This window comes from Rattus norvegicus, chromosome 13, assembly GCF_021556685.1.
Source record: "Rattus norvegicus strain SHRSP/BbbUtx chromosome 13, alternate assembly SHRSP_T2T, whole genome shotgun sequence".
NCBI classification, from domain to species: domain Eukaryota; kingdom Metazoa; phylum Chordata; class Mammalia; order Rodentia; family Muridae; genus Rattus; species Rattus norvegicus.
In genome coordinates, this window is record NC_141546.1 from 49,400,767 (window position 1) to 49,423,678 (window position 22,912).

The 22,912-nt window shown below is 42.9% G+C and overlaps 1 protein-coding gene across 15 annotated transcripts in view; it reads right to left on the reverse strand.

Annotated features, from left to right (window-relative positions):
• Nucleotides 1-22,912, reverse strand: part of Ipo9 (importin 9) — a 49,593-nt gene that overhangs the window by 15,079 nt on the left and 11,602 nt on the right. For all 15 annotated transcript variants that reach the window (XM_087580793.1, XM_087580799.1, XM_087580797.1 and 12 more), the window contains 11 exon segments: nucleotides 22,437-22,638; nucleotides 11,021-11,109; nucleotides 9,684-9,770; nucleotides 8,925-9,044; nucleotides 8,736-8,836; nucleotides 8,494-8,552; nucleotides 7,869-8,020; nucleotides 6,211-6,309; nucleotides 5,272-5,378; nucleotides 4,187-4,326; nucleotides 1,769-1,928 (listed from right to left, as the gene is read on the reverse strand). In XM_087580793.1, coding sequence (XP_087436919.1) covers nucleotides 1,769-1,928; nucleotides 4,187-4,326; nucleotides 5,272-5,378; nucleotides 6,211-6,309; nucleotides 7,869-8,020; nucleotides 8,494-8,552; nucleotides 8,736-8,836; nucleotides 8,925-9,044; nucleotides 9,684-9,770; nucleotides 11,021-11,109; nucleotides 22,437-22,497 — 1,175 coding nt within the window. In that variant the 5' untranslated portion in view covers nucleotides 22,498-22,638.

Consider the following 22,912-nt stretch of genomic DNA (forward strand, 5'->3'; position numbering starts at 1 on the left):
GGGGTGGTGGGGGTGGTGGGGGTGGTGGTGGCTAGGATTTAATGCAGGTCCTCATGACTTACACCAATGCTTTCAACTGCTCAGCCAGCTCTACAGCCCCTCAGTGGTTTTTTCTGACTATAAAATTTAAGCTTATTGTAAACAACCTCATTTACAACAATAAATGAAAGGTCGCTTTTGTTTTTTGTTTTTTGAATCCTATTCTTTCCTGTGAGAATCAATGTAAATAAGTTATGCCTGACAGGTACTAGTGTCTAAAATGTCCCAGAAGACGAGAGGCATTTACCTGAGCATTTATAAACTCACAAACTCTTCTCAGTTTGCAACTTTGCACACTCTGTAAAGTCACAATACAAAGCAGTCCTCGTACCAACAATCTGTTTAAATTTATTATCATCCTGATTTTATTCCTGGACCATTTTTTTTAAAAAGTTTTAAGTAATATACACAGGTTTTAATGGTTATTAGTTGGCAAAGGCTTTAAACTTTTTTCTTTAAAATGTTGTTGTTGTTATAATTATTTATTTACGTGTACATGTCCATGTGTGCAGATGTCTGGGTGTTTCAGGTCTCCGGAAGTTGGAGTTACAGGTAGCTGTGACCTGCCCGATGTGGGTGCTAGGAATCAAACTTGGGTCCTCTCTGAAGAGAGAGTTTGTTCTCTTAACTGCTGAGCTACTCTCCAACTCCTGCTTTTAATCTTATACTGACACTTGATATAAGGGATGTTTAATGCCTCAGGGACTAACTGATGCACGCATATAAAAATCAAGTTTTCCGAAGGTCAGAAGCAATGCAGGCAAGGTTAACCAGGTTAGGCTCCCTCCTCAGTCATTTAGGAGCTTCTGAAAAGCTGTACTTGGTTTCTCTTAGCACAGGGAAATTTTAAATTCATTCAGAGCCAAAGACTGGCTTTACTAAAAATACACAGGAAAAGCTGGGTCTTTGTTTGTCAATGTATGCAGGCAGAACAGGTGATTCCTCAACGTTCCCGAAGGATCCCCCCGACCCACATGCATGGATTCACAGTCACTATCTCAAATGTTAGGACAGGAACATAAACTTTGTAAATGTCATGCATAGAATTTAATTGAGATGCTTAAATTTGGATCCTTCAAATAGCAATGATTAGCTAGAGAGAGGGCTCAGCAGTTAGGAACACTTGCTACTATTGAGGACCTGGGCTCAATTCCTCGAACTCACAAGGGGGCTTACAACTGTTCTCTTCTGACTTCTGTAAGCACCAAACATGCACATGGTACAGACATGCACAAGCAAGACACTCATACACATAAAATAAAATTATAAATCTAAAAGAAAAAGATTTTCATATATCAATGTGTCCTCTGGTCTGAGCACGAACATAAATCATGACTACGAAGCTTTTTACCTATGAAAAAGAAAAATGAAACTGGGAGAAATGAGCGTGTTTTACATCATATTCTCCCAAATTTGGTTTCTAATACATAGACTACCAATGTGGCTGCTAATCAGATTTGTGTCCTTCACAACTACGCAAACATTATGCAAATTACCCCGGGCCTTGGTTAAGTGCCTTCACTGAAGAAAGGAACTGCTCCTTGAACGAAAGGGAACACCTGGAGTCACCTGCGGAGCTGCTTTCCCTTTCCCTCCAGTGCTCTTCCTGAAGAGGCAGGTCTTCAGGAGAAATCTCTAGGCACCATAATGCACGGGACAGCTGTGATGTTCTCTACCTCAGCCATTTTCCCTTCAAGCAGTTCTTACCACTCTAGAGTAGTGTACTTACCCCCAGATGGCTCTCACGGCAGAGATGCGAACTGACGGAGGCTGTGTCTCATGAAGACCACTAACTGTTGCCTGTAGGAACTGCTGAATCAGTTCAGGGGACATAGCGACAGTGAAGCGACTGGCAGCCCACAGTGCCCGGCCCAAGAGGAAAGGAGATGCTAGGAGGAAGAGCAGTCACAGGCTGGATGATGAAAAGTTCCTTTCCTGCCCAAGTCCATTTCTCAAATGTTAACAAATACTGGATGCTACATGACCTAAGTGACTTATTTGAAAGAAAAAGCACAATTTCACACGGTAAAAGCATCTGTGCACAAATGGCACATAATCCATTTCTCAACTCTACCTCTGACTATGACCATTTGGAGACCGAAGCCCTCGTTACTGCTTACCTACACTAGTCCATTTCTAAAGCCTTCTCCACTGCTGCTTCCTTCCTATTACCGTCTCAACACTAGAACATAAACTATAGCTGTTATCCCTCTATTAATAACCTGACAAATAATTTTATAGCCCCCCAAATACGCTCAATACGAGTGCTGACATTCAAGGCTCCCTTGATGGCTATGAAGCTCAGGCCCACATCCGGACTCAGAAACCACATCTCCCTTCATCAACTCTGAACTTTGTTTAAATCACAAGTCAACACATTCCTTTCTTGTTTTTTTGTTTTTTGTTTTTTGTTTTTTCAGAGCTGGGGACCGAACCCAGGGCCTTGTGCTTGCTAGGCGAGTGCTCTACCACTGAGCTAAATCCCCAACCCCAACACGTTCCTTTCATACTGTGTCCATGACCACTCAGTCTGCAGTAATCTCAAATATCAGAGCCACTCACGGCTCTGTGTGTTCAGCTTTCTCATATGCTTCTTTTGTTGATATTCTAACCTACTGGTGTAAGCATTACTACCTCCTGGCAAGAATAAGCTGTTTAAGGATACTGAACTTGGTCGGCTTGTCAGAGAGCTCAGCTTAGTTGCTCACACTAAAATGTCTAATGGAGGAATTATTGAACAGCTCGTAACAAAGCAGGAAATAATTACTAACACTTTAGATACAGAGGTAGTAACTGCCAAAGTATGGCTTAGGTATCTCTGAAAGCCCTTAAAGCTAAAACCATCACTTTTTGATTTAAACATTTTTAATTTTATGTGTATGGGAGTTTTGTTTGCATGTATGTGTGTATACTGCATGTGTGCCTGGTGCCCAGAAGAGGACATGGGACCCCTCTGGAACTGGAGCTATACACAGCTGTGGGCTACCATATGGGTGCTGGGAACCAAACCCAGGTTCTCTGAAAGAACAAGTGCTCTAAACCATGGCACTATCTTGCCAGCCCCTAAAATAATTTTTAAAGGAATACCAACGCAGTAACTTTTTATTCTCATTCCTTCCCAAAGATCAACAGCACTTTCCAGACATCATGGCTATTCTAACTACAGAAGAGATATAAGCCACATTCTTGTGGGGATTTTGTTTAAAGATTTTAATCTTATTTATTTATTTTTTTTAAGATTTTTTATTTATTATATAAGTACGCTGTAGCTGTCCTCAGACACACCAGAAGAGGGCATCAGATCTCGTTACAGATGGTTGTGAGCCACCACGTGGTTGCTGGGATTTGAACTCAGGACCTCTGGAAGAGCAGTCAGTGCTCTTAACCACTGAGCGATCTCTCCAGCCCCTAATCTCATTTATGAATATATATGTATGTGATGTGTGCCCATTACATACAGTGCCAGTGGTTGCCAGAAGAGGGCATCGGATCCCTTGGAATTTGAGGTACAAGAAGTTGTGAGCTACATCTCTTGGGGTATTAAGAACTCAACTCGATCGTTACACACACACACACACACACACACACACACACACACACACACTGAGAAAGTCAGAGACATAGCCAGACAGCCAGACAGACACACACACACAACTGAGAAAGTCAGAGATGCAGGCAGGCAGGCAGGCAGGCAGGCAGGCAGGCAGGCAGGCAGACAGACAGACAGACACACACACACACACACACACACACACACACACACACACACACACACACACTGGGGAGTGGGGGTGGCGCTAAGAGAAAAGATGGCTCAGGGGTTAAGAATGCTTTCTCTATAATCACATGGCTAGGAGTTTCAACCACAGCACCCATGCAACAAGCCAGAAGGCCCAGCAAATGTCTGTGATTGCAGCCCTGACAGTAGTGGAGACAGTAGGTCTGATGGGGTTTGCTGGATTCTGTCTAGCCAAGATGTGAACCCCAAGTCCAAGGAGAGATTCCGCCTCAAAGGACTAGGCAAAGAGTGATATAGGATACTTGACAACCTCTTCTGGCCTATGATGTGCATAGATCATACTCACACAGACTGAGTTAATAGCAGTTCCCAAGATCTTCTAGAATCCTGGTGTGTATTCAAACATACCTGACAGGTTGAGGTCTGCAAGAATGACGTTAGTCAGGAACCCATGCATATCAAAATGGATCCTGCCATTTTTCACACTGTCAGTGATGATAGATTTCACAGAGCCTAGAGCAAGCATGCAGGCTTCGTGGATCTTCCACCTGTAACAGGGATACTGCAGTTGGTAAAGCATATTACACTTCCAAAATAAGTAAGGCCACTCAAGAGTATTCCAAAGTGACTTGATCCCAAAATAATTTGTCAGTATTTCTAATTAGTCTATTTAAAAGTATATTTCTACTACCTATCAATCATCTATCTATCTATCTATCTATCTATCTATCTATCTATCTATCTATCTATCAATCAATCATCTATCATGTGGGAGCACTATCCATCCGTCCGTCCGTCTGTCCGTCCATCTACATCCATGTGTGGGAGCAACAGCAATGGTGTGGGTGCGGAGTCAGAGGACACCTTTCTAAAGTTCCTCACTTCTATGCTGTAGGCTCTGGAGACTGAACTCAGTTTGCCAAGCTTGACATCCAGCATCATCGCCTGCTGAGCCACCTCATCTGCCCTTGTTCTTTAACAAGATTTATTTATTTATTTAATGTGAGTACACTGTCGCTGTCCAGACACACCAGAAGAGGGCATCGGATCCCATTACAGATGGTTGTGAGCCACCATGTGGTTGCTGGGATTTGAACTCAGGACCTCTGGAAGAGCAGTCAGTGCTCCTAACCGCTGAGCCATCTCTCCAGCTCTAGCCTTTATTTGTTTTTATTTTTTTGAGACAGGGTCTCACACGGGCCAGGCTCGCCTCAAACTTGCTATGTATCAATGAAGATGGTTTTGGACTTCTAAATCTCTTGCTTCTACCTCCCAAATGCTAGGACAGAAGTCATGTACCACATCTAGGCTCATCCTTTCAACTTAAACACTATTAAATGTCACAGAAAACATGGAAGTATAATAGCAGAGTCTTCTAATTAAAAACAAAAGTCCCCCTTTCGAAGCTGTTTAAAAAGGGCTAGAACGAGCTCATTTTCCCTCAGATGTAGTGCTTCAGACAAGACTGTAAGCAGAGCTGCTGCTCCCCTTACCAGTGCTCAGTGCCACTGGCTTTCGTCTGCTCAGCTTCTTGTAAGTGCCGAGTGGCTGCAGTAGCCAGGGCCACTGCACTCTCATTCTGGAAATCTGTGGCCACAGCCTAGGAGAGAAGATTGAAACATAAATCTATGTGTGTGTATGGTTTAAACTCTGACGCACCCATTCTAGAGTCTCATCAGGTGTACTAAAAGTAACCCCGTTAGTTCCGGGTCTCTGATGAAATTAAGGTAACACTCGCAACTGTACAGTGTTCAGGCATTATAAGGCTAAATAGCTCTACATAGCTGATCTCTCTGGCTCTAGCATAAATGAAAAAATGATAGTTAGCTTTGGACAACAATGGACCAGATATTTATTGTCTTTGAAGCTGACTGATCATGAGAGTAAAAGGCTGCTCTAGTAGTGTATAATATTTTTCTGTTCTACTTTTATTGTTTGGTGCTGGCAGTTCAACTGAGCTCACTTTGCACATGCTAGCCGAATGCTCTAGTGCTGAGCTACACGACCAGCTCCTCCTGTAACCGTCACAGGCGCCTTAGGAACACTAAATACCAAGACACAATGTACCATAAACCCAACAGGAACTGGCAGGTTCTTCACAGCACTCAACCTAGAGGCAACCCTATGCCCTAGTTGAAGGAGCCAGAAAGTTCATGAGCTCACTTCCCAACAACCTTTTAAGTTTGTCAACTTCTTATTTGTGCCATGGAGGCCTGTTGAAGATTAAACTGAAATGTTCCTGATTCAGTGAGCCAGGTGCAAAAACTTTGCTATTTCTCAGTCTCAAATTTCATGAGCTACTTTCTCATGTTCTCAAAATGGTCTGAGGTGAAGCTGCCCCACAGCACCGCTGACCTGGGTTAGGTGTCTGGGAAGAAGAACTCTCCAGAGACTGGAGGGTTATTTGGTTGAAGTAGCAAGGTAATTCTTACCAGCAACAGGTCCTGAGCTGCAATTCTAACAGTGTAGGAGAACGTGTCGTCATCCTCGTCTTCTACAAACTGCTGTGGGTTAGCCGTCCACACTTTAATCTGCGAAGGGGAGCAAGTCGGCTCGTTCTGATCAGTCTCGTCTCCTGGTCAAAACTCTAAAGTCTTTTTCTTTTTGAGGCAGGGTCTCACTGTGTAGCTCTGGCTGGTCTTGAACTAAGAGAGATCCACCTACCTCCTAGTACTTTAAAGATTTTTTTGTAGAGAAACAAATCATTATCCAAATATATAGGACTGGTTATCTGCAGCGGAATCGTTCTCTGCTGCTGCCACCAGCGTGCTAATCTGATAAACAGACATACTGAATACATCAGGGATTTACTGTAAAAACACCAACTTCTGTGCTGGTATGTGTGGAAGACATTGCCATGTTATTTTCTTTGGGTAGCACTGGCTGTTCTGGAATGTACTTCATAGACCAGGCTGGCTTTGAACTCAGATCTGCCTATTTCTGCCTCCCGAGGGCTGCAATTTAAGGCATGCTCCACCACGTGGCATTATTTATATTATTTTTTAAAAAAATTACATTTATGCTTATGAGGGGGTCAGAGAGCAATTATCAGGAGTCAGTTCTCTCCTACCACATGGATCAGAGGATTGAACCCACGCTGTTAGGCTTGGTAGCAAATGTTTTACCTGCCAAGCCATCTCAATGGTCTAAGCTGATGCATTTTCTTTTAGTACTTTAAAAATACAGTGTTTTTATTACTCCTTTGAGAACTTCCCACAATGTGTTCTGAACATTTTCACTGCTTTGCTCATTCTGCAACTGTTCCCAGATCTGGAAAAATTAACTTATTTTCATTCTTCTTTTTCTTTCTTTATTTGAAAAAGGTTTCTCTCTGTAGCCCTTACTGTCCTGGCTTCCCTCTGTAGATCAGGCTGGCTTCAAACTCAGAAATCCACTTGCCTCTACCTCTTGAGTGCTAGCATTAAAGGTGTGTGCCACCATGCCTGGCTGGGAAAATGTTTTAAAAACCTAGTTGTTTCTTTCTTTTGTTCCTCTTCTAAGTGAAAATCAGAGAAGCCATGGAGGCTTCAACATGGCAAAGAACAGATGCTGATCAAACAATACTGACAAGTGTGGCAGCAGGGACAGGAGCAAACTGAAATAAAAGTCTATCAATATACCGCCTGCACTCCAGACTAGGCTAAGAAAATGTGACTCAGATTCAAACTCTACATTTTGATGATATGGATCACTTCATATTGGGCTTTGTAGATGGGATAAATCATGGGAACTCCCAGGGGTTCTTACACATTCCCACTAAGATCTCAGGGATCCCTAGTCTGAGCGGCTGCAGTCTGATGGCTGGCAGGTGATAAGGCCTAACCTCACTGCTTACAGGAAGTGCTGGATTGGTTCTCCTACAGACTATGATCTCTGCTCAGTAGTTTCACAGAGATTTTCCTAGTGAAAAAAATGTTCTGAAAGTCTAACATTAGAATTGATAAAAACAATACCATAACTTCTCTAGGATTTCACATAAAGTTAGTCTCTCAGTGTCTGTTTTATAGAAATGAGATGCTTACTTGACCAAGGTTTCACGTTCTTTAAGTTTCCAGTACGACTTAGTAACTGTCTCCCAAATACCAGTTACCTGCTCCTCGGTGATCTGCATGTACAGGATGATATAGTAAATGAGCTCAGGCAACGCTTTCTTAACGGTGCTTTTGAATTTGCTGTTTTCCAGTAGTGCATGGACAAATTCAAAAATGCTAAAGACGAGGTTTTCAAAGCCCAGGACTTCTCCTACAGGGATACATGAGAGTAGGAATCAATGCCATGGGAACAAAAGGAAAGCATCCATTCTGGAAACAAACTACATCGTCTTTGTGAATCAATGAACACGTAAAGTACTTGCTAATTGTCCCTGAAGGGTTGGGAGAAGAGACTAAAGAGTCAATGGAAGGAGATTAAATACGTTCAAGAGTAACACATTTCCCAGCATGTCTACTTCTGGTCACAGAAATGAAGGCTATCATCAGTGGGATTCCGAGTTAAATGAGACAGAGCGGCACAGGCGGCTTAGCTGATCAGACACCTGTTACACAGTTCTCAGCAGCTCTGCAATGTCCCTAGGATGACGTGGAAGATGGTGAATTCTCAATGGCTCACACACAATGCACTGAAAAGACACTTTCACTGCTTTTCTGTTTTCTGCCTCTGACTTGTCTGTGTCAAGATCCTTTCCCCTCAGAACTGGTATTTCCTTTACTACGTACCGTCAGAGTCCACAGGGTCTTCCACTTCTTCCGTGTAATTCACTTCTGTCCTCACATAAGTATGATGCAGAGTAAAGGAAGACAATCTGGAGTCTGCTTTACATAGTCTACACGGGAGTGCTATAAACCCCAACAAGGACAGACACATACTTAGACGTGGACACACATGACTGAGGCCCGGGCTGGATTCCCAATGTTAGGCAGTGGCGCAGCAGGACCTCTGGGTTCTCAGGAAAGGATATAAGGCAGCACTTTCAGTCAGAGTGTTCCAGACAATGGGCAGGATCTGTTGCATGGAGGATACCATGTGCTTTGGGAAGTTTTTCACCAAGGCTGTCACTGCCTGAGAGCAGAAAACACTACTAAGTAACACAAGAGCACACGGTGATCTCTGACTTCCTCAGCTCTCAGCCTACTGATAGTGTCTTTACCTTCAGAACCTCCATCTTAAAGCCACTGTCCGACGTGGGGCCGTCTGGCATCTGCAGCGCCTGAACAAAGGCCTCTGTGAACTGCTGCACCACGGGGAAGATCAGGACTTTGGCTGCACCCTGACAACAGAAACCACAGTCAATGCTGGACAAACCCTCAGAGCTTCAGCACACACTCTAAATCTCAGTTTTGAAGCATCTTTTAGGGACAGGTCCTAATCAAAGGGCACAGCTATAGTCACTGCGTGAGTTTCTCAGGCTTTCAGCCCTCAGCTCCGACCTGAGATCCTTCACTATAGTCTTCTGAAACCTAGCCCATGAGGCCACTCTCAGAACAGCATCCGGATCGCCGGGATCAGCATTCCCAGCTAGATCTCCTTCACACGAGAGGGTAGAAAGGCTTGAGATAGCCAATGTAAAAGGAACCAGGAACACTTGGAATATAGCTCAGTGACAGAGTGCTTGTCTGGAATGTGTGAGCTCCTAGGTTTAATTCCAAGCATGGAAAAAAAAACCCAAACCAAAGCAACCTCCACCCCCAAACCCCCACAAACAACAACGCCCAACCACAGAACAAAATATACAAAACAAAGCTAAAATATAGGCATTATATATGCTAAAATTTTAGTGAAAAATGCTAAATCTCTAAGACTGGCTAGCATGCTTTCTGATGGTTATGGAGTGGGTCTTTGGCAATGTAAAGTATAATAAACACTCTGAAGCACACACTCTGTTATTCCTCACCAAAGGCTCACCCACCTTTTCCAGTTCCTCCATGTTACAGATCATATGAGCACAAGTAGTAAAAATCTCCACTGCCCGGGAACGCGTTCGAATACCATACACCTGGAAAAAGATCATGGCTCAGCCACGGGACTGGAGCGCATATGTGTGTACATGCGACTAGAAGTAAACCAGGACTAACCAATCAATCCTCACAGTTAATTCCCTAAAGCGACACAGATGCAATCCACGCATCTGTATAAAAAAATGGGTTTCTGTAATTAAGAGAGCATAAGGTGGTTGATACCTTTAATCCCATCACTCGGGAGGTAGAGGCAGGCAGATCTCTGTGAGTAGAAGGCCAGCCTGGTCTACAAAGTGAGTCCGGTACAGCCAGGGATACACAGAGACCATATCTGTGTACTCAAAATACAAACAAAACAAAAACAAAAACACAAAAGAGAGAGAGGGAGAGCATAAGGCAGCAGAATGCTAAACTTAACTAGAACCAGCCTTTGATATACAGGCCTCTGTGACTTTAAAAACAGGTCCCATAACACTTAAAATCCTAACAGAGCTTGCCTCTGCCCACTGAGCGCGGTTTAGAGACGCCCTCCACCATGTCTGCCTTGGCTAATAGATGTTTTTCCTTTTGTGGAGATGGGGTTATGAGGTGCCCAGCTGCTGCTCTGTCTCTATTGTGTGATGAACCCAGGGCCTTAGAGCACATGCTCCATACTGAGCTGAATCCCTACTTCTCAATGCACTTCCTTTACAGTGGAGCACTCACTGGGGCAAGGGACCCCAGAGATTGGATACCTATTAAGTATTCCTATACTACTGTGTGCAGATCACTACTTATGTACATACTAGCAAGTACATATACAACACATTAAGATTCTATCTATTCTGGGCTGGAGGGATGGCTCAGTGGTTAAGAGCACTGACTGCTCTTCCAGAGGTCCTGAGTTCAAATCCCAGCAACCACATGGTGGCTCACAACATCTGTAATGAGATCCGATGCCCTCTTCTGAAGTGACTGAAGACAGCTACAGTGTACTTAAATATAATAAATAAATCTGAACAACAACAAAAAAAGATTCTATCCATTCTTGCAGTGAAGTAACAGATGATTTTAAATCCCTGGCTGAGTAGGTAAGGGTAGGAATGGCACTTGGGACAATAGGTGCAAAGCTCTGAGTGGTTGAGACATTTAGTTATTTCATCAAGTGCTTCCCTTGTTGTCATGAGTTCAAAGACTACGGTTAATTCAATTTCTGCTCTAGATCACACTCAGTTCTAGTGTCTTGGCATGGGCACGAGTGACAATAACCATCACTATACACCTGCAAGGTGGTACTGAGACTCCATACCTCGGCCATGGTGAATATCTTATACATCTCTGGGAGAATGACGGGAGCAACAAGTGGCATCTGTGTGTCTGTCACTTCCCGAGTAAACTCTGCAAAGACAAGAAGTAAAAGATGCTTCATAAAGACAAAGTGTAAAAACCACTTTAGTGTAAGCCACCTAGGTAGCAGTTCCCAGTCAGCACATAGGAATGGCCACTGGTCTAGCAAGCTCACTCTGAGAAAGAAAAAGGAGTCAGAAGTATCATTCATCAGAAGGGGAGAGAGATTAGGAACACAAATGAAGGTACAAGAAATGAAAAAGAAAACCACACAGATTGTAGCCATCTACAAAACAACTGCATACAAGTAAGACAAATGGGGACCCTTCTAGGTTTGTGTCATGTCAGCATTTGGGCACACTCTTGAGATCTCTCAACTGTCACTCTGGTTTCTGTCAGTTCTGTCCCCTGACAAGTTACATCGATGTAAATAACAAAACAAGATAATCATGGCATAGTGGCACTCGCCTTTAATCCCAGCACTCTGGAGGCAGAGACAACAGGCAGATTTCTGAGTTCAAGGTCAGCCTGGTCTACAGGGAGAGTTCCAGGACAGCCTGGTGAGATACTGGTCTTGAGAAAAACCAATCAACCAACCAATTAACCAATTCTCCACCCACCCATCCATCCAAAAATGTATTAAGTATTAAGCATCGACTCCGTTTATCAATGTGTAATTCTGGAGTTGCTGTTAACTGAACAGGAAGGGGATTCCTAAGTGAAGGTGTTTAACCCATGTGCAGATTTGAAAGAAGTGAGAATAGACAGGTCACATCTTCTTGTGCCTGGAAAAACTAAAATAAGAAAATGATATGCAAAGCATATAAAGACCCTGTGTCAATCCCCACAGGTCAAATACAGATCAAATACTGACTGTTCTTTAGGAATATGGCTTCCTTCTAAAAGATAAATTCCAAGCTTTATTTTAATAAAAGTGTGTCAAATTCCATTTTGATTGAAGTCAGTTGGGCTGGAGAGATGGCTCAGCAGTTAAGAGTTAAGTCTGGGGGCTGGGGATTTAGCTCAGTGGTAAGAGCGCTTACCTAGGAAGCGCAAGGCCCTGGGTTCGGTCCCCAGCTCCAAAAAAAAAGAACCAAAAAAAAAAAAAAAAAAAAAAAAAAAAGAGTTAAGTCTGTTCTTCCAGAGGTCCCGAGTTCAATTCCCAGCAACCACATGGTGGCTCACAACCATCTGTAATGGGATTAGATGCCCTCTTCTGGTGTGTCTGAAGACAGCGATAGTGTACTCGCATATATAAAATAAATAACTAATTCTTTAAAGATTGAAGACAGTCCAAATAAAATACACTGGATAGCATATTATCACGTCTGGGCCTTTGGCCTAAGATTAAGCATAGCCCGCATTTAGGAATAAAAGCTTTATGAACAAACACAGCATAGAGCTTGGGTGTAGCTGAGCACGTACAAGGGTCTGGTCAAATCCCCAGTGTCACTGCCACCATCACCACCACTACAAAGAAAAGACAGATAGAGGAGTCATTATTGAAGTGACTAACTGTACTTTTTATCTTTCCTATAATCATTCTGAGTAGTCTCAATTTGTTCATACTTTTTTTTTTTAATTTGTTTACTTATTATATGTAAGTACACTGTCGCTGTCTTCAGACACACCAGAAGAAGGCATCAGATCTCATTACAGATGGTTGTGAGCCACCATGTGGTTGCTGGGATTTGAACTCGGGACCTCTGGAAGAGCAGTCCATTCTCTTAACCACTGAGCCATCTCTACAGCCCCCAATTTGTTCATACTTTATAGGTTTAAATTCAAAGTATGTTTTCTGAGTTCATCAAGTCAGAAAAGTTTGGGACATTAATACCTAAATTTACAAAACTATAAGACAGAAGTAAAAGATTTATCTATTAGATCAAATATTTAAATTCTTAGCATATATTTCCTTTATATCATGAGATCAAGTTCTCTTTTATAAACAGAAAAATAACTCGAAAGGTCAAGAACAGTATCTTCCTCCAAAGTCTCAAAGGCCCTGGGCACAGTTGGCCAGGGCACAGTTGGCCAGCCTGCTTTCCCAACTATTCAGGGAGCTGAGGCAGGAGTTAGAAGTCAACCTGGGCAACACAGTGACCTCCATCTCAAAATACAAAGAAAACCCTACAGAACCGGTCCCATGTGTCTCACAAGGTTTATTCACACACTAATCCTTTTCTGTCCTCACGTACACCCCAGTTCCTGTGGGGTGAAGCTGAGAATCTGCCCTCTTACAAGTACACCGCAGTTCCTGTGGGGTGAGCTGAGCGTCCGCCCCCTTTTGAAATCGACTGGGTAGTCATTTGTGAATGGAGGTTGGCTGCCGTCCACCTCATGCCTGATGACTCATTACAAAGGATACAGACTTCTTCACCAGTTCCTTCTCTTGGCTGACAGAAACGTGACCTCACTGTATAGTAATTTCCTTAGTTAAGTACAAAGACTCTTCTGCATTCCAACCAGAGTAACTGTAGAACCATCCTTTCTTTCCAGCTCTGTCAGAGAGAAGCTGAACTCTGTACCTGAAGATTAGGACTTCCTCTCCGTTGCTAGATATCCTGGCACTATGAGAGCGTAAGTAAAGGATCTTGGAAGTTCAATTCCACAGAGCAGTCACCTCACTCATACAGAGGCAGGGAGGTGAAAGGTTAATCAAGGAGCACCTCAGCCTTTTTGATGTTTCTGAGCTAAAAGTCCACCAATAGGAACACAGTAGGTACTCTAACCTACTATTAATACTGAATGGGCATGTAAAACGCAGCGTAGATGCCAGGTAAACAGATTCAGTGGCTACACCTAGAAGTGCTGCTCCTCACACGCCTGTGCATAGGAAGGAGCACGGCACGCCACAGCAGGCCACATCACGCCACCCCATGCCACACAGTATGCAGGATGCAGGGAATTATTAGGAAAGGACTTTTGTTTTTGTTTGTTTTGTTTGGGACAGGGTTCCTCTGTGTATCCTTGTGTGTCCTGGAACTCACTCTAGATCAGGCTGGCCTCAAACTTAAGAGATCCACCTGCCTCTCTCTCGAATGGTGGGATTAAAGGCATGCAACACCATGCCTAGCAGGAAAGGACTTTCAATCTCCCCTCTTTCATATGCCAGAGCCCCAAGAACACAGAGGCTTCAGAGATCAAAGGCTCCTCTATCACACAACACCATGCAGAACCTATAGAGCCAGAGACTTGAGAATTAACTTGCAACTAAGTGCAGCTGAGCTAACAATTTATTCCATAACTATTCTTTTAAAAATATATATCTTATTTTTTAAATTATAAATGTGTGTGTGAGTGAGTGCAGATGTCCTCAGAGGCCAGAGACATTGGATCCCCTGAAGCTGGAGTTAAATAAAGGCAGCTATGAGCTGCTTAATGTGGGTACACAGGATTTAACTCAGGTCATCTGCAAATGCAGTATGCATGCTTCACTGCCGAGTCATCTCTCCAGCACTGTACATATTCCTTTTTTCCCCCTTTTGTTGTTTTGGAGATAGATCTCATTATGTAGACCAAGCTGGCCTCACACTCCTAAGATCTGCCTGCCCCTGCCTCTCAAGCACAAGAATCAATCTATCTACCTATCTACCTAATCTATCTATCTATCTCCACTTACTTACCTAACTACCTATGTATTCATCCATCCATTTATTATGTATTTTGGTGTTCTGCCCTAATGTATGTCTATGTGAGGGTGTTAGATCCCTTGGAACTGGAATTAGACAGTTGTGAGCTGCCATTTAGGTGCTGGGAATTCAACATGGATCCTTTGGAAGTATAGCCAGAGTGTTCCCAACTGCTGAGCCCAGAAGTGAGCAGGTTTTTGTATTTTTGCTTTGTTTCTATTTACTTACTTACTTAGATTTTTTGGCTTTCATACATGTTTGTACAGCACAGGCATGCATGGTGCCTGTGGAAGTCAGAAGAGCACATGGACGCCCTAGAACTGAAGCTACTTAACTACCTTTCCCCTTCCAGCTACACTTCACTAACCTCACACTGATCAATGCTACCTCCTCTTTCTTACCCATCCTACTTCCTATTTCTATTTCTCTTACCAATAAGAATCTGAGTCTACTCTACACTACTTCTTTTTTCATCTTTATTAACTTGGGTATTTCTTATTTACATTTCGATTGTTATTCCCTTTCCCGGTTTCCGGGCCAACATCCCCCTAACCCCTCCCCCTCCCCCTCTCTATGGGTGTTCCCCTCCCCATCCTCCCCCCCATTCCCCCCATTACTGCCCTCAATTACATTCACTGGGGGTTCAGTCTTGACGGGACCAGGGCTTCCCCTTCCACTGGTGCTCTTACTAGGCTATTCATTGCTACTTATGAGGTTGGAGCCCAGGGTCAGTCCATGGGTCTTTGGGTAGTGGCTTAGTCCCTGGAAGCTCTGGTTGGTTGGCATTGTTGTTCATATGGGGTCTCGAGCCCCTTCAAGCTCTTTCAGTCCTTTCTCTGATTCCTTCAACGGGGGTCCCGTTCTCAGTTCAGTGGTTTAATGATGGCATTCGCCCATGTATTTGCTGTATTCTGGCTGTGTCTCTCAGGAGAGATCTATATCTGGTTCCTGTCAGCCTGCACTTCTTTGCTTCATCCATCTTACCTAGTTTGGTGGCTGTATATGTATGGGCCACATGTGGGGCAGGTTCTGAATGGGCGTTCCTTCTGTCTCTGTTCTAAACTTTGCTTCCCTATTCCCTGCCAAGGGTATTCTTGTTCCCCTTTTAAAGAAGGAGTGAAGCATTCACATTTTGGTCATTCTTCTTGAGTTTCATGTGTTCTGTGCATCTAGGGTAATTCAAGCATTTGGGCTAATATCCACTTATCAATGAGTGTATACCATGTGTGTTTTTCTGAGATTGGGTTACCTCACTCAGGATGATATTTTCCAGTTCCATCCATTTTGCCTATGAATTTCATAAAGTCATTGTTTTGTTTTTTTTAATTTTTTAAGATTTATTTATTATATATAAGTACACTGTAGTTGTCTTCAGACACACCAGAAGAGGGCATTGGATCTCATTACAGATGGTTGTGAACTACCATGTGGTTGCTGGGATTTGAACTCAGGACCTCTGGGAGAGCAGTCGATGCTCTTAACCACTGAGCCATCTCTCCAACCCAAAGTCATTGTTTTTGATAGCTGAGTAATTACTCTACACTACTTAAACCTATTGTTTGTCCTCCAACAGTCTTTGACAATTGTTCAGTGGGGATATCAGGCAGCTGTGGCTGCTTTCACAGCTAATGTGGAATTCAGGGAGTAAGACAGACTATACACCAGGTCCCCAGAGCTGCTCCTGGCCCAAGGAATTATTTTCTGAACTACACATTCAATATCACCACATTCAAGTCCCATTTGAGCACTTCAAACATGCCATCTGAGATGTAACTGACAAAAAATAAATCAAGCAAAGAAAAAATATCAGATGTATAAATCCCAATGCAGTAATATAAAAAATTAGGAATAACCAAAGCAAACTAGGTCCTTCAAAATTACTAAAACTATAGCAAAGATCTCTAGTGAATCAGATTAAGTCTCTGAGAGAGAACCCAGTGTAACAAGCACATTTCAAGATACAAATAAACACCTGAATGAAATAAGGAAGACTAGGATGATTCAAAAGAATTCAAAAGAAATCAAAATACTAAAGAAAAGACAGGCACAAATGCTGGAATTAAAAGACACAGTTAAATAAATTCTGTGGGGGCTGGAGGGATGGTTTAGTGGATAAGAGCACTGACTGCCCTTCTAGAACGTCTGAGTTCAATTCCCAGCAACCACATGGTGGCACACAACCAACTATAATAGAATCTGATTCCCTCCTCTAGTGTACATGAAAACAGAACACTCGTATACATTAAATAAATAAATCTTTAAAAATCAATCAGTTAATTAATCAATCAATCAATCAATCAATCAATTAATTAATTAATTCTGTGGACAGTCTCAGCACAGAACGAATAAAGGAGAGGACTGCACCTGAAAGGTGCAGAGAGTCTGCACCTGAAAACAGGATGGAGGAACTGGAACAAGGACAAAGATAAAACATTAAGAGGGTCCGAGAGGGAATCCCAAGATAGACAAGACACTCTGAAAAGACTAAGTTGAAGGGGAGCAGGCAGAGGAAAATCTCATTGTAAAGGCATAGAAAATACTTCCTTTTATTTTATTGTTGGTTTTTAAAGGCAGGATTACTATGTGTAGCTATGGCTGTCCTAGAACTCCATCTGAGACCATGCTAGCCTCACTTCAACAGAGATCCACTTGCCTCTGCTGTCTAGCCAGAAAATATTTTCAAAAGAATCATAACAGAAACATTGCCAAAGTCAGAAAAGGAGATATCAACCCAGATTCAGGAGATAACACAAAGACAAGACCAGAAAAGAACTTTCCTTTGTTAGAATTTAACCAAAACCCTTTTTCCAGTTTACTTTTTGACACTGTAATAAAACACTGACCAAAAATAACTTGGGCAAGAAACTGCTTATTTTGGCTTACAGGTAATAATCAATTATCAAGGGAAGTCGAAGCAAGAAATGAAACCTGGGCCACAGAGGAACACTGCTACAGACTTGCTCCCTGGCTTGGTCTGCTGCCTTCTTATACAGCCCAGGTCTACCAGCCTAGGGATGGCACCGCCCACAGTGGGCTTGGCCTTCCCACATCAATTAGCAATTAAGAAAAAAAAAAAAAGTCCTCAAAGACTTTCCCACAGGCCAGTCTCATGGAACAAATTCCTCAGTTGAGGGTCTCTCTTCCCTGGTGTGTTGACAACACTAAAATACACAGAAGAAAAAAGCATAGTAAAAGAGGCAAGAGAGAAACACTGAGTCACACAACAGGCAAGCCCACTGGCCTAACTCCAGATCATTCAACTGAAGCTTTAGAAGCCAGCAGGGCTTGGAGTGATGTATTTCAAGTTCTGAAGAAGAACTATTGCCAATCCAGAGCACTGTGCCAGCAAAGCTACTTGTCATAACTAAGGGGAAGATAAAAGCTTTCTGTGATAAAAATAGACTAAAGGAATCCCTCACAGTGAAGAGAAAAACAAATCCACGAAAGAGCCACAGAAAATAAACCATGCTAGAAAAATAGCAGGCAAAAGAGGAAATGCACACCTTTCAATAATAACCAAATTGAATATAACTGAAGCACACAATCAAATGACACGGCAGGAAAATGGACGAAAACCACAATGTTAAGTGAGTGTAATCCAAGCCCAGAAGGATAAGCACATATTCTTTCTCATATGTAGATACTAGCTTTGAAATTTTAGATTTATATGCTTAATTTGGAGTATCTGAGGACAGAAGGAGTGAGGGACCAGAACCCACCTGATATGAGCATAGAGAATGCTGCAAGTTAAAGGTGAGAGGCAGGGGAGAAGAGGGAGTGAGGGCAACCAGAATCTAAAGATACTTGAAAACCCCAGATTTTAGGTCTCCTCAAAGGAGGAATTCATGTTTGTCCTGTTCTGTAAGAGACCATGGTTTGGGAGGTTCTAAGTCTTGGGGAAACATTACTTTTGTTAAGCAACTTATTCTCAAACTGCCTTCTAAATACCTGTGCTTAAACCCATGGATTAGTACTGCCCCCAACCTTGGCTAGAAAAGCCTGCTGGCCAGCAGACACTCCCTGCTGGTCAATGTGCTGAGAGTAAGTCGTGTTTATTAAGGATTAGCCCAAAAGGGAGTATCTGTATCAAGCCTCCACCTCACCACGGTTCAGGGAAACCGCAGAAGATGGGGCAGAAAGACTACAAGAGCAGTAGGATGGGTGTGCAGTGTTGTCTTCTGGACATGACAGGCCATGGAACTCACGACCTCACAGTGCTGCAATTACCTGTACAGGACTAAGCCAATAATTCTGCAGTGAGCAATGATTAGACTCAAAAAGGTGGGTGGCAGGGGCAGGGGAATGAGGACATGTTGGGGGCACTGGAAAGAGTAGAGTGGGGACTTGGGGGTAGTTATGAATAAAATACATTTTTAACATGTTTGAAACTGTCAAAAGATGCATAGGAGCTATTCTGTTAAAAAGGAGAAAAGCCAGGCAGTGACAGCACACACTTTTAATCCCAGCAAAGGAGAGGTATCTCTGAGTTCAAGGCCAGTCTGGCCTATATAATGAATTGCAGAGCAGAGAGGGAGAGAGAGTACACTTCATGATTTCATGTAAACTGGCAGGTCTCATAAGATAACTGTATGTGATTTTCATAAACCTACATGAACAGACGGGAAAGATGATTTTGAAAGAACCAGCACAAAATGGTTTGCCCAGCAGTATTATTATTATCACTATTATTTTCATTTAACATTCTGTTTGATATCTACTTAAAATTATTTTTATTATTTTTAATTACACATATGTATGTGCATGAGGGTATGTTGTCATGTAACCATTTTCTCTGAGATTAAAACATCCCATCCTGCAAGGAAGCTCCTTAAGCAGGAAGGTAAACAATTCAAAGTAGCTTCAGGAAGTCCCTGAAACTTAATGGATTCACTGGGCCCCTCCCTGCCAGAGTAAGCTATAAAAGCCACAAATTCCCTCACATGTAGCAGAGTCAAGATGCAAAAGAGAATCTCAGACTAGATCGGCTGCCTGGAAGAAGCAGAAACCAGGCAAGCTTCCTCAAAGAGGTTTAGACCAACTGAGACACCTGGAAAGGACAAGTTCCAACCTGCTGAGCCGCCTGTGCAGTATGCTCCAGGTTCCCAGCTTTGGGAGCCGTCACCTATGCTGGGGTGGGTTCAGGAAAGGTTTTGTCACACACCATATGTATATGTGACACAAGCCCATGGAAGTCAGAAGTGTCAGATCTCCTGCAGCTGGAGTTACATGTGACTATGAATTGCCCCACATTGGTGCTGGGAATTGAACCTGTGTACTATGTAAGAAGCAGTATGTGTCCATAATTGCTGAGTCATTTCTTCAGCCTCAGATCAGTATTTTTTAAAGACTTATTTTTATTTTATATGTACGAGTGCTTGTCTACATGTACATCTATGTACCACGTGTGTGTCCAAAATCCACAGAAATCCAGAAGAGATTATCAGATCCCTTGGAACTGAACTTGAATTATAACTGTGAGCTACCTTTGGGGTGCTGGGAACTGAACCCAGGTCTTCTACAAGACTGACAAGTGCTCCTATTTACTGAGGCATCTTTCCAGCAGCTCCAAATCAGGATTCGTGGAAGAATTTCCTACTGACTTTATCTAAGAGAATGAATATATGACAGAACTTTCAAAGGACCAGAAAACTTGGGCCAGACCTATGGATATATGAAAGAAAATTCCAGAAGGACTGATAAGTTAATCAGCCTTATAAGAGATATCTATCAAAACTCCTTTGAGCTGACTGTATTATGGTTGGTCAGGGTTGCATAGATTCTTTTTTTCCTTTTTTTCGGAGCTGGGGACCGAACCCAGGGCCTTGCGCTCGCTAGGCAAGCGCTCTACCACTGAGCTAAATCCCCAACCCCTCATAGATTCTTTTTATTCTTATTTCTACAGAAACTTTCATCTGACTGTGACCACTTTTGTTTTGGTTGTTTTGAGTACAGAAGACTGTACTACTCGGGGCTTTACACATACTAGACAAGTACTTCTATAACTCAAGACACACCCCCAGCCCAATCTCACTAGGCTTAAATTTTTTTGTATGTATATCTGTATGCTACATATGTGCTGGTTCCTTCAGAGGGTAAAAGATGGCATAAGATCCCCAAGAGCTGGAGTCACTGACAACTGTGAGCCACCTGATTTGGGTTCTGGGAACTGAGCTCAGGTCCTCTGGAAGAGCAGCCAGTGCTCTTAACCAAAGCTATCTCTCCAGTCCTTTAATTAAAAAAAAAAATTAATTAATCTGCATGTGAGTGAGGTCAGGAGACACATGCATGTGAGTGAAGGAGCCTGTTGAGAGGTAGGGGTCTAGAGCTGGAGTTACAACAGCAAACTGATGGAGTTAGAGGCAGCTAACAGCACATGTGCTGGGAACCTAACTTGAGTCTTCTGGAAGGGCAGCAAGCATTCTTTTTTTTTTTTTTTTTTTTTTTGGTTCTTTTTTTCCGGAGCTGGGGACCGAACCCAGGGCCTTGCGCTTCCTAGGTAAGCGCTCTACCACTGAGCTAAATCCCCAGCCCCGGCAGCAAGCATTCTTAACCAGTCTTTTTAGCCCTGACTATTCTTTTGTTCTATCTTTAAGACGGGGTTTTACTGGATAGCTCTGGCTGGCCTTGAACTCCCAGAGATTTCTGCCTTCTGAGTGCTGGGTTTAAAGGTGTGTGCTACCACCCTTAGCTGAACACTGACTACTCTTAATTTTCCCCTGGTTGAACTAAGAAGTGGAATACAAGTCTTTGAAATTAATCACTTTACACTTCCTTCATGTATTTACACATTATCATTTAAAGACGGAACTATCGAGACATTTTCTCAATAGGAAAGAATACCCCGGAATTATGTTAAGCCTAATAACTAACGCTTACTCAGAGTCTGCTATTACATGTCAGCTATTACGCTCAACACTTTACACGGGTTAGCATAGGTCAACTTCCAAAACCTCCTCCCTGGTGGTTTGAATGAGAATGGCCCTCATAGGCTCATATATTTGGGCGCTTATTTACCAGGGAATAGAACTGTTTGAGGAGGTATGGCCTTGCTGGAGTAGATGTAGCCTTTGAGAAGGAGTATGTCACTGGGGATGGGCTTTGAGGTTCCAAAGGCTTATGCCAGTTCCAGTGTCTGTCTCTCCGCTGGCAGAACAAGACATAAAGCTCTCAGCTACTGCTCTAGCACCATACCTGTCGCTTCCCGTCATGATGATCCCGGGCTCAGTCCCTAGAACTGTAGCAAGCCTCAATTTTATCAGAGTTATACTGGTCATGGTGTCTCTTTATAGCAACAGAACAGAAATAAGATTAACATTTTAAGACAGCATCTTAGAAACTAAGGCTCAAAGAGACAAAGTAAAGTTCTAAGGTGCATTCAGAATTCAAACCAAAACTCTTGAGTGCTATTCGCTATGGCACTCATGTATCTTTATATATGTGTGGTTTGGAGGCTTGAACTCAGGGACTTGGGCATGCTCTGCCGCTGAATCATACCCTCAGCCTATGGTACTGCTCTATAAAAATTTGGAAGAATCAGTAGTGCTATGCTAACTCAATTCCCAGGAAAGAATCAATAGCACTTCCGCTGGCTATAGATAAAAACTAGGAGAAAAACATTTACAAAAACCTGAGAGAGAGGAGAAACACTTAATAGATCCTTGGCCCAGGCCACATTACCACATAGCTTCTAATTGTTTCGCTCTCACTTAAGGCCCAAGAACAACACCAAGGAAAGGTTTCTAGTACCTGTCAACACACGCATGGCTCCATGGACAGCATTTAAGTCTCCGCTCACCAACATCTCCATAAGCAGGTTGAAGAGCTGGGGCCAGGCTTCGGGCCAGTCCCAGTGGGCAATGGCGGACACAGCATAGGCCACACTGGAGCGCACTTTGCTTATTGATTCTCTCAACCCGTTGGGTAATAGCTCTCGGATAACAATTTTTGCCTGTGGAGGAGGAAAGGGCACTTGTCATTGATCAGAGTGTAAGCAGCAGGCCTTGGGACGATCTTCACTGCTCAGTTACAGTAGCCACATTTCAAGAGTTCACCAGCCACAGTGGTGCTCTCTCATTGAACATCACGCATACAAAACACCCCCACAGTTGTACAAGGTTCTAACTTACAGTTCTAGACCTTTGTATCTCATCCTATCTTGGGTTTTCAGAGTGGTTGCTTAGTAATCGTACTAAGAAGAATTTTATTTAATTCTCAAGCCCTTT